This window comes from Nansenia antarctica, assembly GCF_963989245.1.
Source record: "Nansenia antarctica genome assembly, chromosome: 2".
Classification (NCBI taxonomy): Eukaryota; Metazoa; Chordata; class Actinopteri; order Argentiniformes; family Microstomatidae; genus Nansenia; species Nansenia antarctica.
In genome coordinates, this window is record NC_137675.1 from 56826863 (window position 1) to 56843568 (window position 16706).

Genomic DNA, 16706 nt, shown 5'->3' on the forward strand with positions numbered 1-16706 from the left:
TATCAAATAAAAATCTAATATGGCAAATAATAATAATAATAAAGGGCAAATAAATAAATAATAATAATAAATAGCAAACCATAGAATAACCTATGCATTCTGAGTGACGTCTAGCCGCCAACCGCCAAGTCTTGTTCAGCGTCAGTGTTCTAATCCGTCCAGAACCATCAATAATGTCCCATGAAGTTATTCTTTGAAAGTGGCGTAGTCCGGGTAGTCTTGGGATCACAGTATTAAGATGAATCTTGAAAAACAAACAAGAAAGGGTCAAGTTACTCCTCCAGTTCATTGGTAGACAATGTGAAATGTTTCAGATTATCCTTATCCTTCGTATTATTATAGCCTACAATTGATAATTGGGGGATTATTTATTCAAGTAAGGATTTATGAATTGTATAACCTACGGCCAATAAACGTATTACACAATCCATTACATTGACCACACCCGAAATGTGTTTACGGTATAGGCTAATAGCTGTAATGTTTAATGTCAGAAACGTTATAACAGTGGCCTACAAAACTTACACTCTATCAGAGTAGTCTTTCTATATTACCCATGACGTTGCTCTTCCCATCCGACATCTGAATCTCTGGTCTCTTTTTTTTCATCTCCTGTGGTAAAGCATCCAAGCTGGCATCATAACCACCGTTCTGATAACCGGCTGACTTTCCCCAGGTTATTCGTGTGGCTGCATGGGCAGGTAAATGTGTCGGTCCTTGATCCTCGTCTTCAGCACACTTTGTGCGCAGATCTTCATTTTTCAGTGTTTTTGATAGCCTCTCTGATAACTTTCTGGCTAATTGCAGGACACTATTTTTCTTCTTCAGCATGCTTCTCCCAAAGCTTTCTTCAGATACATGTATATTTCCGACGTACCACATCATCCACCAAGCCAGGCTGGTGAAAATGATTAGTGAACCACTGTAAATAAGGAAATCGCCGTAAAACCTGTCATCGATTTGCAAATTGGCAAATATGCCAACGAATAGGACGGTTAAACCGATAACATCAAAAGCAATAGCCAGAAAAAATAACGGCACACAACCGCCTATGCATCTGAGGTGCATTCTGGTGCCGAATCACCTGGAAATAACGGGAAATGTCTTTCGGTTCCTTCTATTCTTCCCGCACACCGAGGGCACACCTGCATGGCACCTTTTGAAAGACAAAAGAGAGCCGCCCTTATCTGACGTCTCCACGAAAAGGTAGGCCCCAGCCAGGTGTATTTTTCAATGGCAAACACCTTGTTACTAAACGAGTTCCATCTCTTCCAATGTTTAACTGAACTTGGCGTCAACATAACAACTTATTAATAATTACTTCATCCTATTTCCTACAGTAGGCTCTACCTCTAATAATTGTATGATTTATAGTAAAGCATGTAGTCGTCCTTGTCTCACAGTAGACATTGTTACTTGATGCAAATGATGCAGGTTGTGTCAGCACTTTGGATACCATAACATTTGGCAGTCAAATTAGTATTCACCTTTCCAGTAGGCCTAGTGAAACTATGATCTTGTGTTAAAATATAAAGGGAATCTGCCTTTGATTAAAAAAAAATAACATTGCTCTCAATATCGTTTGCTACTTTTTGGGCCTAATAAGTTATACTTGCTTATCATACATTGAAGAGAAAATAATAAATGACCTAGTACCAGTTTTACATCACTCTTAGCTCGAGGGTGAGTGAAATCAGAGTTTCCCTCGATGAAAAGGACATTCAAATCATATGAAAAGTGTAATGTTACACTTTGTCCCCTGACCTTGGAACCAAGACTTGGTCACAATTTGCCCTTCTCCATGATGGTGATTAAGATAGACTCACATGTCCTCGCACTAAACATTACTGCATATCCAAGCCACGTTATAATGGCTATTACTGGATTAAATTAGCATAGGCCTATAGCTGAGCTGGGAAGGGCAACAACAACAACAACAACAACAACAACAACAACAACAACTGCATATGCACTTACTGGGACGTAATTTATTTAATTATTCAAGAACCAATGGCCTTTCACAAAACATTATGTCAATACTCAATCTCTTCCCTCATAATGCACATGCAGCCTGCTCAAATATGGTTGAAAGCGATGGACTACATCAATGATTGCATTATTTTGTTGCATTGTAGTGCTAGTAAATAATACCAAAAAACAACCTACGGTACATTATTTAGTAATAATGCATGCTTTGTCATGCCTATTCAGTAGTCAAGTCAGATATAAACAGTGAATATTTCGGTGAATAAGTCCATAACAGTGGAAGAAATGGTTGGAAAAGCTGTGAGAATGTAACGAATCGAATGAATTGTCTTCAGCACAAACATTGTCCACGTCTGTTTCATAGGTTATAGAGGGGAGGTCTATAGTAACTGAAGGGCCTTTTCATGGTGGACTGCTTCCTGTTCTCCTTGGTGATGGGGATCAGCACCACTCCTACCACTAGAACCATTAGGCCAATGGACAACAACACCGGACCCAGGATGTTGGTGACCTTCCTGCAGAAGCCACCAAAGTACAGGCCACTCAGGAGGAAACCACACGCAAAGATACATCCCCCAGTGGACATGAGGTGGATAGGGAACCAGTAGATCTCATAGTTGCTGTGTGCTGGCTCAGTGGTCCAGAGCGACTCGCTGCGGGACATGCTGAACACGGTGCTCTCTGTCCGGCATGTGAGCTGATCCTGGGACTGAGAGAGATTGCACTCCCCAAGGGGGATGTTCTCTGGGCTGGCAGGCATGGCCTTTCCCCTCCACACCTGGGATTCTGGTGTGTGGAGGAACATAGAAAATATATGATTTAGAGATTAGACCCACAATCTTAGAGATAATTGACAATTACGGCTAAAGTACAGTTCTGATTGAGATTTAAGAGATAGATTAAAGGGTTTGGGGTCGAGGTTAGAACAGCCACAATATATAAAAAATATATGAATCAAGTACCTACAAAATGTTATTTAGGGAATATAAACCATATATACAGTATATAATACAACTATTGAGATGAAATTGTACCTCTACTGTGCCTCTTGGACACACCCTATCCTTTTGAGGACTTCTCATCTCTGTGTGATATCAACATGCTGATATCCTAATCCTGTTTTTGTTTACATAATTATTATTGTTTACATTATTTCCAACTGGAATCATCCTTCTTTGCATTATAAAGTACCTTACTAATCTTAAGTGCTAAATCAAACAGTGTAACTTTTAGAATGTATATTTGCTCTTGGCAAGTCTACTCAAGACCAACACTTAAGAGAGAATCGAAGAACACCTACCTGAGAGTTACTTGCTGCGTTGATGCTATTCCTGAGGTGTCTTAGATCACTTCTTTTTACCAATCAGATAGCATCCAGAGATTTAAAAAGCCAGTGTGGCCTGTAGCTGCACTGCAGATCCCAACCCTTCCAGAAAACAACATCTACATCCACATCCACTCCTCTATTTCTCTACTTCTCCAACAGACTCCTCTGACTTCTATCCCATACAAACCCACACATCTGCCATTGCAGGAAATCAATGCTGATAATGCTTTCTGGGCCAGGGGCTTGCCATGCTCTCCCTGGAGAGTTTTCATGAAGCCTCTCAAGTACTCAGCTCAGGCTCAGCTTCCAGACCGCATGGGAAGATGCCTGTCATGGTTTGTGAAACCTTTTCCCCCTGAAAGACAGACTGGGCGTTGTCTGTTGTTGAAAATGCCTGAGATCTTGACTGACCAAAAGAGAGAGAGAAGGATCAATCTACTGGAAGACTATTAGAGTTCAGAGAGGATGGCAGGGCAGCTTGATTATAGGAAATGGGCTCTGTATGATGTGACAGTCGCCCATCAAAGTGACTTCCCAGTGCTTCTGTGTCATATTTCGGCATGGTAATAACTGCATTATCTCCTCAAGCATGACTGCAAATCTATGTATCATCAGTCTAGGGGAAAGTTATTTTGAGGATGGCAAGAAAAATATATCCAGGATATCTATACTATTGATGACTTTATTGTGTTTACCTGCAGGTGGATGACTAATGTGTGATTATGTGTAGTCTGTCCATTAAACCATGTCTCCTTCAAATGCTATATTCCCATTGGCGCTTGCAGCTAGTTTGGTTCAGTGCATTGTAGGCTCACTAGAAAAAAAAGTCTGTTACAGTTTGTGACCATTGATTTTGTAATATGATTCCCCAGTTTAATTCGATGAATATGCTCAAAGAGCCTGTTAGTAGCTAAAATGGCTCGTTAGAGTTGCTTAGTATCCGACTTACAAAAACAACATTTGCACAAAAGGCCCTCTATTGAACTATAATCATCTTGCTCTGTCATGAAGCTTAAGGTTTGTGTCAGTGTTTGAGTCAAGGTGAGGGTTACGGAAAAAAGTGGAGCTTAAGTTTTGAATAAGGTTTTACAGTATCTAATTCTAGGATAGTATGGGTTATGTATGTTAATGGTGTCTCTGTTGCAAAACAGCCTCAAAATGTGCACGTAGAAACTATGGTACAAGGCTACTATAACATCCTAATCTGCATGTTACAAAACCCCCAAAACAACTTAAACCACTTTTGTCAAAAATAAATTCAAGTATGTAGTACTTCCACTAACAGTAGGCCTACGTGGCGGTTTATACATTCCATAATGAAAAATGTCGTGTTGTCAGTTTGAAAGATGAATATGTAGTGTGCACTAGGTGAGATTATCCACCAGAGGGCAATGCTGGTCTATACTCTGTTGTTTGGTCAAACATTTCTACCACTGGTCTTGGCGCTTGGTCTGGTATTTTGCACCAGGAGTCACCAGGAGGATGTCCTCTCTACCAAATTGTAACTCTGAATCATTCAACAGAGAGTTTTCTCATGTTTTCATATTTAACATTTTGTTCCATGGTATGACAACAACCAAGGAAACTTGACAATCAAAGTCTCTTGTCATTTAAATGACACTTGTGTGCACCGTTATGTAAGAAATGAATGAGCTGTTTCATGTTATGTACCAGCATGTAATTATGATGGGTTCAAACCTCCTTAAAGGATTTGTTTACATGTCATTTTCTTGAGTAGTCACTCGCTGAAATGGCATATTCCCTTTGAGTTCACTAAATTAACAGGCCAATTTACAGGCAAATGGGTGAATAGAAATAAGATGTGACTGGTGACTGGTCTAAGGCCGTTTGTATGTGCAAGTATGTGAATAAAAGATACAAGGGCAAAGAGAGACAGTCTTTTTAGTAATGAATACACTTCAAAGAATTGTGACTTTCCAAGAAGCGTGGCGCTGAATGTTTTCAATAATTAATGAATACACTCTGAAAATTAAAACAGTGTTCATGAATATGTTGCAGTATGTCATTGTCTGGGAGCTCTATGGAAAAATGGAGCTGAAAGGTTCTTTATGCCGCATTTCTCCTCCCTTAACGACCCAGATATAGCAAGCCCCAACCATTTACAGTGAGGATCAACACCTTACTCCTCAATCTGCAACTGCATATATAGCTTGGGTCTGTCATAGAAACCCTTTTGTAATTTGTCATTTGTTAGGGGTATTTTATGTGAAACGTTAGCCACATTTGTCATAAAGTCTTAAGAGTGATTACTTATCCTGTTCATCATGATAATTAATGCTAATCATGCAATTGTCATGCATAGTCATGCAATAATGGGTCAACAATCAACACAGAAAGAATGCCATTGGTCATAATGGCTGAAGTCTTAATGCAAAACAAGTCTTTTCCATTGGTCACTTTACAATGAGACTTCAAATGACAGTGTCACAGCGTCCAATGAGAGCACAGAACATCTCTCAGTTTGCTGCAACTACATTTGCATGAAAACAAGGCATTTGTGTAAATATTCATCAGTCATCATACATCAATGGAGAGAATGGGAGAATGGCAGCACAATACACAAACATGCTCAGCACTCAACGGTCTTTGAAAATGTGTATCTCATTAACCACAGATCCCTCAGTAACCACAGATCACTCACTCAGTAACCACAGATCACTCAGTAACCACAGATCACTCACTCAGTAACCACAGATCACTCACTCAGTAACCACAGATCACTCAGTAACCACAGGTCACTCAGTAACCTCAGATCACTCAGTAACCACAGATCACTCACTCAGTAACCTCAGATCACTCAGTAACCACAGATCCCTCAGTAACCTCAGATCACTCAGTAACCTCAGATCACTCAGTAACCACAGATCACTCAGTAACCACAGATCACTCAGTAACCACAGATCACTCACTCAGTAACCTCAGATCACTCAGTAACCACAGATCACTCAGTAACCACAGATCACTCAGTAACCTCAGATCACTCAGTAACCACAGATCCCTCACTCAGTAACCACAGATCCCTCAGTAACCACAGATCACTCACTCAGTAACCACAGATCACTCACTCAGTAACCTCAGATCACTCAGTAACCACAGATCACTCAGTAACCACAGGTCACTCAGTAACCACAGATCACTCAGTAACCACAGGTCACTCACTCAGTAACCACAGATCACTCAGTAACCACAGATCACTCAGTAACCACAGATCACTCAGTAACCACAGATCACTCAGTAACCACAGATCACTCAGTAACCACAGATCACTCAGTAACCACAGATCACTCACTCAGTAACCACAGATCCCTCAGTAACCACAGATCACTCACTCAGTGTCCTCGCTGGGCAAACCAGCAGCCGCCGCAGAGGGCGGTTCATTACGATCCGCTCCCGGACGGAGCGATATAAAAAATCATTTATCCCGGCTGCACTAAGACTGTTCAATGGAAACTAAAGTAGCAGTCGGGGTCAAGGCTCCTGAATCTGTATTTATTATTTATTTTAATCACCATCATCACTTTTTTAGTATTTTAATATAAATAACTATAGCCATCCTTTTAATCCACTTTTATATCAGATCTCACTGTTTTTTATATACTGTACATGGCTGGCCCAGTGTTGTTGTCTGTCCTTTATGTTGTGTTGTGTTGTGTTGTTATGTGTGGATTTTAGTGGAGTGGCGTGGCAAAATGAATTTCCCCACGGGGATAAATAAAGTATTTATCTATCTATCTATCTATCAGTAACCACAGATCACTCACTCAGTAACCTCAGATCACTCACTCAGTAACCTCAGATCACTCAGTAACCACAGATCACTCAGTAACCTCAGATCACTCAGTAACCACAGATCACTCACTCAGTAACCTCAGATCACTCACTCAGTAACCACAGATCACTCAGTAACCACAGATCACTCACTCAGTAACCACAGATCACTCACTCAGTAACCACAGATCACTCAGTAACCTCAGATCACTCAGTAACCACAGATCACTCACTCAGTAACCTCAGATCACTCAGTAACCATAGATCCCTCAGTAACCACAGATCACTCAGTAACCACAGATCCCTCAGTAACCACAGATCACTCAGTAACCACAGATCACTCAGTAACCTCAGATCACTCAGTAACCACAGATCACTCACTCAGTAACCTCAGATCACTCAGTAACCACAGATCACTCAGTAACCACAGATCACTCACTCAGTAACCACAGATCCCTCAGTAACCACAGATCACTCACTCAGTAACCTCAGATCACTCAGTAACCTCAGATCACTCAGTAACCACAGATCACTCACTCAGTAACCTCAGATCACTCAGTAACCACAGGTCACTCAGTAACCACAGGTCACTCAGTAACCACAGATCACTCAGTAACCACAGATCACTCACTCAGTAACCACAGGTCACTCAGTAACCACAGATCCCTCAGTAACCACGGTTGGTATGAAGCTACTGTAAGCGTCTTGTGTTCCAAGTAAACATTCCAATACAGTTGTAAGTAGTGTAGCGTTACAGGAGGCTCTATTAAGTGGTCCGGAAGTGAGGTGACCTTGTATGTTAAACCTATTAGGGGAGAGTGAACATAGTATTAGGACAGGATTCAATTGAATTGTTGACACCCACCACCTGGTGAAAGCCACCAGAACTAAGACTCTCAACCAACTCTAATAATCAGTGAATTTCCCCCTCTGGAATAATTTTATGGATGGGGGGGAGGGACAGAGCCTCACTAACTTCTGAATAAATATCACTACAATCCCCAGTGTCAGGTACATTGAATCACCATCAGAAATAGGATTCAATGAAAAACACTTGTACTAAGAAGTACAACCATTTCACTACAGACCACAGACCTGTAAGTTGTACAAATGAATGACCTTGGGAATGGTAGACTCGTAATTATTCTCCTTGGCAAACTTGCAGCATTTGCTAGAAATGCCCACAGGAGGAGCCTGGCTCCCGAGTTGATGACAAACAACAACGGCAGCATAAATTCCTCTTATCCACTCCAGTCCAGAGAGGTTGGATAAGACGCTGCAATAATCGAAGACTCCCACTCCTTCATTCACAACCCGTGGTACCCCTATGCTTGCTCTGAGGTTATCATTTATTCTACGTGATGAATTTGTTGCGCTGCTTCTTTCTTTGGGCCAGAAAAACAACGTCATGTTTGTTCCCTCTCTCTCCCCCTCATATCTTTTCACAAAGCCACTTAATTATGTATTTATTTATTGCTGTTAAAGAAAGAATACCCTACATATGCACCAATCAATGAGAGGCATATTCGGTTTCCTGAAGCTGCTCGTCCCTGGCCCTCCTGCTATTGTGACGTCAATGCTGTGAACTGTGTCCCCCCTGCTGGGGGGCGTCGGGGAGAGAGAGAGACCGCTAATTCATGCAGAGGCAAAGGTGTGGCTCGTATAAACAGATCAATAACTCAGCCAGGACTAAATTCTGACAGATTTGTTTTTCTAAGTCTGGTAATTGGCAAAGACAGAGCACACCACACTCCCCTGTGGGTCTGACGGTACTCTGTTTGTATTGTCTGTTTGTATCTAGCTCGCTGTGGATTCGCATCAATGCTTCTTTATTGGAGGTGGTTGATAGCTTCCGATAGAACTCAGACTGGGCACTTCGCTTGGCTATATCTTGGAGTTTGGGAATCAAAGCTGAGGAACATTTCTGATCGTAACACCGTCTTTGAATCTTGATTTCTCTTTGTCTTTTTTTGTATTTTACTGGTAGGTCAGAGAAGGGTTGAATTTGGGTCATACCTCAAATTGGAGTTTGAGAATAAGCTCACAAAGTGTTAGTTGTATTGCACTAGTTCAGGCGAGGCTAGGCAAGAACAGACGGGCAGTATATCTCTGCAATCTCAAGTTGGACAATGAAGTGCAATTCTGACTGCACGGCTTGAAAACATGGCAGTGACAACATCACAGCCATTTAAATCCTCTTGGAATTATCTTTGAATAATCACCACATAACACGACCATCATCTGAACAACTGCAATCAATAGATCTCTAGAACACCATAATGATTTATATCTTACCACAACCGTCTACACAACCCGAGGACCGGGAGAAGTGTCGCCTGGATAATCTTCCTCCTATTCTCAAAGGTGAAGAAGGACTTATTTCTATACAAAAAAACTATGTCAACTCTCAATTTCTTAATCAGTTTTTCAACATGCATTTGAAAAAGGGACCTGAGGGACCTCAGGGTACAAATATGCTGATCAATGTAATCAATATTACGGGATCTAGAGAAGAACATAAACATGTCCTCATTCAGCTCCAGCTCAAGATCATCTAGTGATCTTTGAATAGAATCAAAACCATGTTGAAGGTCAAGAATGGCCTGCTGGGCTGGGCACAGGAGTGGACAACATCTATCATCAGCATAAAGATGTCATTTACAATTAAAGGACAAATCAACATTATTGAAGTAAAAGGTAAACAGTAGTGGACCTAGAATCAAGCCTTACAGAACAAGGTTTTCGAGTTATTGAGAAAAAAACATCAACTGAAATACATTGGGTCCTATCCTGCAGGTTGAAACCATTATAGGCTGACTGATCCAAACCGATGGCAGATAACCTCTCCAATAGGAGGGCATGATCAACAATATCGGAAGCCTTAAAGAGGTCACAATGAGAGAGAGATCACAATGTCATTAGTAACTAGGGAAGCAGCAGAGACGGTGCTATATCCAGTCCTAAAACCTGACTGGTCTGCATTTAAAATGCAATTTATGGTTAAAAAGGGGCGCATCTTAGAATTGATCATGGACTCCAATATTTTAGCTGAACAAGAAAGCCTCAAGATAGGTGGTAGTTATTCAAACCATTGGAATCTCCCCCCTCAGGCCCCCCCACTCTGCCTTCCCCACTTTGGGTACAGGACTAGAGATAATTGTCATGTTAAAAATATGAGCCAAAGGTTCAGCTTTTAATACTTCAGAGTGCAGGAGGTATGGATCAAGTATGGCAATCGCTGTAAACTTGAACATAAATCAAAAACAGTTTAACCTCAAACACTTCCTTGGTAGAATGAAGAAGAATGGATGGAGAATTTAGGATCATTGTTTATTTCAAATAGGTAGCCTGCAGAGAACAATGATGTTTATTAATGTCACTTATTACTTTTTTATTTTATTTTATTATCCGTAATGATGTTAGAATTGGATAAAACCTGTTGAGGTAGAGAGGGAAAATAACTATTGTGTTTCTGAATGCAAGGAATCATAATACATGAAAAGGCTCTGAAAAAGACTTGTATTCAGGTCATGGAACAGTTTTTGAGTTCCAGGAATTTTAAATAGCCTTTTTGATTAAAAGAGTTTCTTAGGTAACTGTAGGGGCCCTGTAGGTGTCAGCTCAGGCTCAACACTGTCACTGCTGTTCTGCATGAGTGCAGTGCTTAGAATGAGAAATCACATCATCCAGAAATAACTGAATATTTCCTTTGAAACCTTGGCCAAGGCAATGTCTGTATGTTATTGTCAGAGTTGTAGATCAACGATGCACTCAAATGAACTTTTTCTCCCCAGAAATGATCTGTTAGAAGATTTTAAACATGGTTGCTTAATTAGTGAATGGTGTACCATTTTGTACATTGATATGGGCAGATAAAGACAATGGATGGATAGGCAATGTTTGGTCATTGTGCTGGTGGATATGGAACAGTTAAGAGTGAAAAGCACCAGGCAGTCTAACCATTGTTGTTTACTGTCAACACCCTGCAGATGTCATACGAGGTCAAGACAGTGTTTTCAAGTGTCAACACACTGTACTTTGCAGCCTTAAACTTGACTTAGGTTTGTGGCACACTGTCTGCAAATAAATTTGACAAAGAGGGTCAATACTATTTAATAGGATTACCCCCTCCCTCCTCCCCCCACCCCCCAACCCCAACACACACAAACACACTCAGACCTCAGTCCATCCTAAGCACACCAACAAAAAAAAGTCTTGGCTCAAAGGTCCTAAAGTGATTGAATGGCCTTTGGCGGTTAACAAACTTTTATTAACTGTCATCTTCTGCTCTATACAGTATGATCCTCTTAAAAGCAATAACGCTGGTATGGTGTCAAACGGCACCATACGGGGGTTGAGAGGGTTTCATCAAGGTTGGAGTGGACCAAAGTGGACCATGTCAATATACTGAACGTTATGACTGTGCTTCATAAGAGAGAGTCTGACATCTAATTTCAGATATTGAGAGAAACGGTATCAAAGGGTCTGACCATTTTGAGCCATGGGAAATAAAGAGAAATCTACGAGAGGTCATAGAGATAAAAGAAGGGTAGATACCCCAGTAAGTCTACCCCCATAAATACAGTATGGCTCTGACCAAGAGCACTCTATAGATGAAGAATTCAGGAGAGCGTCTACCTGTGACACAAGCGGTCAAAGTTCATAGCAATAATCGGCAGCCATGTGTATGTGTGTGTGTGTATGTGTGTGTGAGCGAGTGTGTGTATGTGTGGGGATCTCTCTGTCTCGATACCGCTAAGCTGTGGCGAGGGACGTGTCTCCCTTTGACAGCGGTGACCATCCTGGCGGGTGTAACCACAGAGCCGTAACTATCGAGGCTTTTGAAATGCTAATCCCTATGGAGATGTGAGGCCAGTCAATGGTATTGATCTGGCATGACCATCAGCAGTGACGAGAAGGTCTATCGGTCTTGTTGGAAAGTGCTGGTGTGTCCTGAAGGAGAGCTGAGAGTTTAGTCAGGGCTAAACCTCACTGACAGCCTGAAGGCTAAGGTAGTACAGATGTTAAAGCTTAATAAAGACAAATGGGCCCTATTTTTGCTTCATGCTAACAATTCAATATGGCAGCCATACTCTGTGACCTATCAGAATTCCCTATGGGGCATGTGGCCTCACAGAGTTTGGATGACTCTGAGGGAACAGTTTGGGACTAAGAAGTTGTAAAGTAATGTTTTACTGAACCTCAATGGTGTTTTAAAGCACCTCAAAGTGCAACAGGTGTGTTAAGGCAACAGGTGAATTTCTGTCAATTTTGCTCAATTCAAGACAAATTACTATCAAACTCTCACAAGCACAATGTGCAGTTGAGGGTTCTGTCAGACACATTGGTCATAGGAGATGATGGTGAAATGTGTCAGTTTTCATTGAGCCTTTTGGATTACATTTCAGATCGATCCATTCCTTTGACAGCTAAATATTCACTTCTTCTATGCATTTGTTTTTATGTGGAGCCCAGTTCTGCTCTGCACAGAACCGAGAAAGGACACTTTTCCCCCAAGATTAGGTCAATAACATTGATTCTGCCTATTATTTTCATTCCTCTTTTGAGACAATAATTGATTTTTTTTCTTGCCTCATCAAAAAAAGATGTCATTACAGCGCCCCTAGACCCCCCCCCCCCCCCCATGTCAAATCCCCTAACATAATGTACAGTACATTTCTCAAAATCATACTGAAACTGTTATTTAACAGTTTTAGGTGAAACTGCATGATTGTCACACATTTTGATTTACAGTATACTGGGATCTGTTTTATGAGAAACAGTTTTGGGTTTTGCTTTAATAACAAGCTGAACATTCCTCTCACAGTTCATTATAAAGTGGTGTTTACTGAGAGACTAACATACTGAATAATTCATGAATGTGCTTTTTGTCTGCATCTGTTATTGCCTGCTACATACTGTCTTCCTGCATTTTAATCACTGTTAAGCCTCTCAAAACTTCGGGGACAGCTTGGCCTTAATGCAAACGATTTGCCCTTACTGTATCATCTTTTTGTGGTGTGAAGTCTACATTCATTACTTTGTATGGCTTTTTTCATCAAATAATCTATTTGTTGTAGCTCCCAAAGCAGTTGAAAAGTCAGCATGAAATCTATTTATAAAAGACCATCTTGCTCTTTTCCACTCTATTGTTTATGGGAAAGCACTTTAGCCTCAGTGTACTTCACATTCGGTTGTGCAATGTTCACCACTGTCAAAAAAACATGATGGTGAAGGTAGCCATAGCTGGCATCCCTCACCTCACTTGTCGTGAAGTGCAGAATGAAGGTGCGACAAAGGTACAGTCTTCTAGAGGTGGTATTTAGGCTTTTTAATAATCTGCACTCCATGGATTTCACTCCAGCAGAAATCAAGGTCACAGAGTGTCTTAAGAATCTAGGACGCTTCACCCCGTGAGATAGGCTGTTCATCTCCCATCTATTATCACAGAGACAGAAGGACAGGCCTTACACATGTGGAAACTGTGTGCACTTCACTACAGACACCGCCACTGGACGTTTGCAGTCATTGGGGAGATTACATCGTATTCATTGTGTAGTTGACCTGCCGGACCTTCTTGTGATCATGTGGATGTTTCTCTCGTCAACATTTATAAATCAGTGATAATAAATCACGCTATGTGGGCTCTTGTCGTGAGTTTTGTCTTCCCAAGATTCGTTCCCTACCCTCTGAAATGTCTTGCTCAGTCATGATTAATTAACTGATTGATTGATACCCTCTTGATTGATCAATGAGCTCATCCTTAAGAAATGAAACCTGTGCACATCTGAAGGTTGGAATACATTTTTTAATAAACAATTGACCTTCACTTATAAATCCAATACAATACAGGCAGTGATGGGAAATTGTCTATATAATATATATATATATATATATATATATATATATATATATACATATATATACATATATGCGTGTATGTGTGTAAATATTATATGTAGGCCTACTTCACCATCATGTTGCGCCCTCCGCTCCACCGATGTTGATTAATGGATCGGCGATGTGAACTCTTGAACTGCAATCTGCTGGAGGCCGCTCAGAGTTTTTTGTTTGAGAGAAGGTTTAAAGGGAACAGGAATATGTTTCCTTTTGTGTGCTTACTAGTGTCCCTGTAGTGAATTCCTCTGAGGGATCTCAGCCTAGTTGCCTAGATTAAATATTTCAGTCCTAAAAGAGGTGGTGTTCTACTCGCTAGGAGCTCTATCAGCATGAGAAAGTAAATTGCCCTCTCTGCAGATATGTCAAACGTATAGTAAATACTCTTAAAGTTGGTTAACCCCTCTAACACATCTTGTTACATACTGTGCACAAATGGATCAACACAAGTTTAAGTCATGCAATTATGTTGACTATAGATGAGAGTCATGCACGCACTCAGACAGACACATTTTTACAAATAAGCGCTCACCTCTGATGGTGGTGGTAGTTCCTCTGAGACATCACTCTGCGGGATTCAGACACATCGACAGAACAGAGAGGTGCTGTCAACACCCTAGTTTCAACATATTCAAATAGTGGGGAGGCCAACACCTCAGCCTCAGTCCTCTCCTGTGGAGACAACAAGTCCCACTTCTTATGTTCCACTTTTCCAAACAGCAACAGTGGGAGATGACTTGAACAATCTTTCCCAATTGTGTCTTGGTTGAAAGCGGTGACAGGACATAGAGGCTATATTAGTTACAGGAAGTTACAGTCATGGACAAAACTATTGGCAGACCCCTGTACCACTGTTTATTTCTTTTGTTTGCATTGAAACAACACAAAAAAATCAGACTATGAATGAGTTTCTTACACCTCTCTCCTGAACATTTGGACCACTGTTCTTTTGCCAACTGACACTCTACTACTCCCGGCTCATTGGCTTCCAGGAAAACAACCCCAGAACACTGTTCTCCACCATTAACCGCATTCTCTGCCCCCAGATACCCCCCCCCCCCCCTCCCTCTGGTGCCTCTGATCTCTGCTCCAAATTCCTGGACTTCTTCCAGGCAAAAGTTTACTCCATCCACCAGCAGCTCCTGGCGCCAGTCGTTCCCCCTTCACCCGCACCTCAGCCACATGGCGATGCCCCCTCAGCGTCACGTCTCCCCCAATGCTGCCTCTCCTCCTTCTCCCCTGTGGATACACCTCAAGTCTCCAAGTTGGTCACCTTGGCCAAGACCTCCACCTGCTCCCTGGACCCCATGCCCACAGCCCTGGTCAAGGACTGCCTTCCCACCCTCTGCCCCTACATGGTGAACATCATCAATGCTTCTCTCAAATCTGGCATACGTAGTTCCCACCAGCTTCAAAACTGCCTCGGACACCCCCATCCTCAAAAAGCCTGGTCTGGACCCTGATGACTTTCACAACCACCGGACGATCTCCAACCGTCCCTTCCTGAGCAAAACTCTAAACTGGAAAGAGTAGCCGCTGGCCAACTCCATCAGCACATGACCAACCATGAGCTCTATGAGCCCCTACAATCTGGCTTCAGATTACACCACAGCACGGAGACCACCCTCATTAAGATCATCAACGATCTCCTCATCACTGCTGACTCTGGCCGCATCAGTATCCTCATCCTCCTGGACCTCTCTGCAGCCTTCGACACTGTCTCCCGCACCATGCTCCTCAACCGCCTATCCGCCCTCCTAGTCCTGTCACCGGCACAGCCCTCTCCTGGTTCCAATCCTACGTCTCAAACAGGGAACAGTTTGTCACAATCAATGGCTCGAGTTCCCCCCCAGCCCCAATCAATCAAGACGTGCCTCAAGGCCCTGTGTTTGGACCCCTCCTCTTCAACATCTACATGCTTCCCCTCAGCCAGATCATCCGCCATCACGGCCTCAACTTCCACTGCTACGCTGATGATACCCAAATCTATCTCAACACTACTCCATCCTCTCAGCTCCCCCCTCAGTCCCTTGTCAACTGCCTGCAGAAAATAAAAACCTGGATGACATTAACATTAATTTCTCAAACTTAACAGTAAGAAAACAGAGCTCATGGTTGTGGCACCCAAGGTGCTGCTCCGGAAGGTTGGTGATTCATCCTCGAGATTGACGGCTGCTCCATCTCCCCATCTCCTGAAGTCCGCAATCTGAGTATCATCCTTGACTCCACCCTTTCCAATCCCACATCAAGTCCGTCACCAAATCCGCCTTCTTCCACCTAAGGAACATTGCCAGACTCCGACCGTCGGAGTCTGTTGCTGAAACTTTGGTCCATGTGTTACCTCCCGCCTGGATTACTGCAATGGTGTCCTGTTCGGGGTTCCCAACAAAACCCTGGACAGGCCCCAGTATGTCCAAAACTCTGTTGCCAGGGTTCTCACTCATACAAAGCCGTGGCAGCACATCACCCCTACCCTCATCCACCACCACTGGCTTCCGGTCAAGTCCCGCATCTCCTATAAAATCCTCCTCCTCACCTACAAGTCCCTCCATGCCCGTGCTCCCCAGTATTTATCCGACCTCCCCACATGCTCTCCCCAGAACCTGCTGTCTTCAGACTCTGGTCTGCTTGCCACCCCCCACACCAACGTGCGAATCTTCAGGGACAGAGCTCTTAGTGTGGCAGCCCCCACCCTCTGGAACTCTCT

The 16706-nt window shown here is 42.4% G+C and overlaps 1 protein-coding gene across 1 annotated transcript; it reads right to left on the reverse strand.

The window, feature by feature from the left end:
- Window positions 1–2344: 2344 nt before the first annotated feature.
- Window positions 2345–2746, reverse strand: pirt (phosphoinositide interacting regulator of transient receptor potential channels; the record flags this gene model as incomplete). The annotated part of the gene is made up of 1 exon (XM_080522380.1): window positions 2345–2746. One exon carries the CDS (start codon window positions 2744–2746, stop codon window positions 2345–2347), a length of 402 nt encoding a protein of 133 aa, XP_080378506.1.
- Between the last annotated feature and the right edge of the window lie 13960 nt (window positions 2747–16706).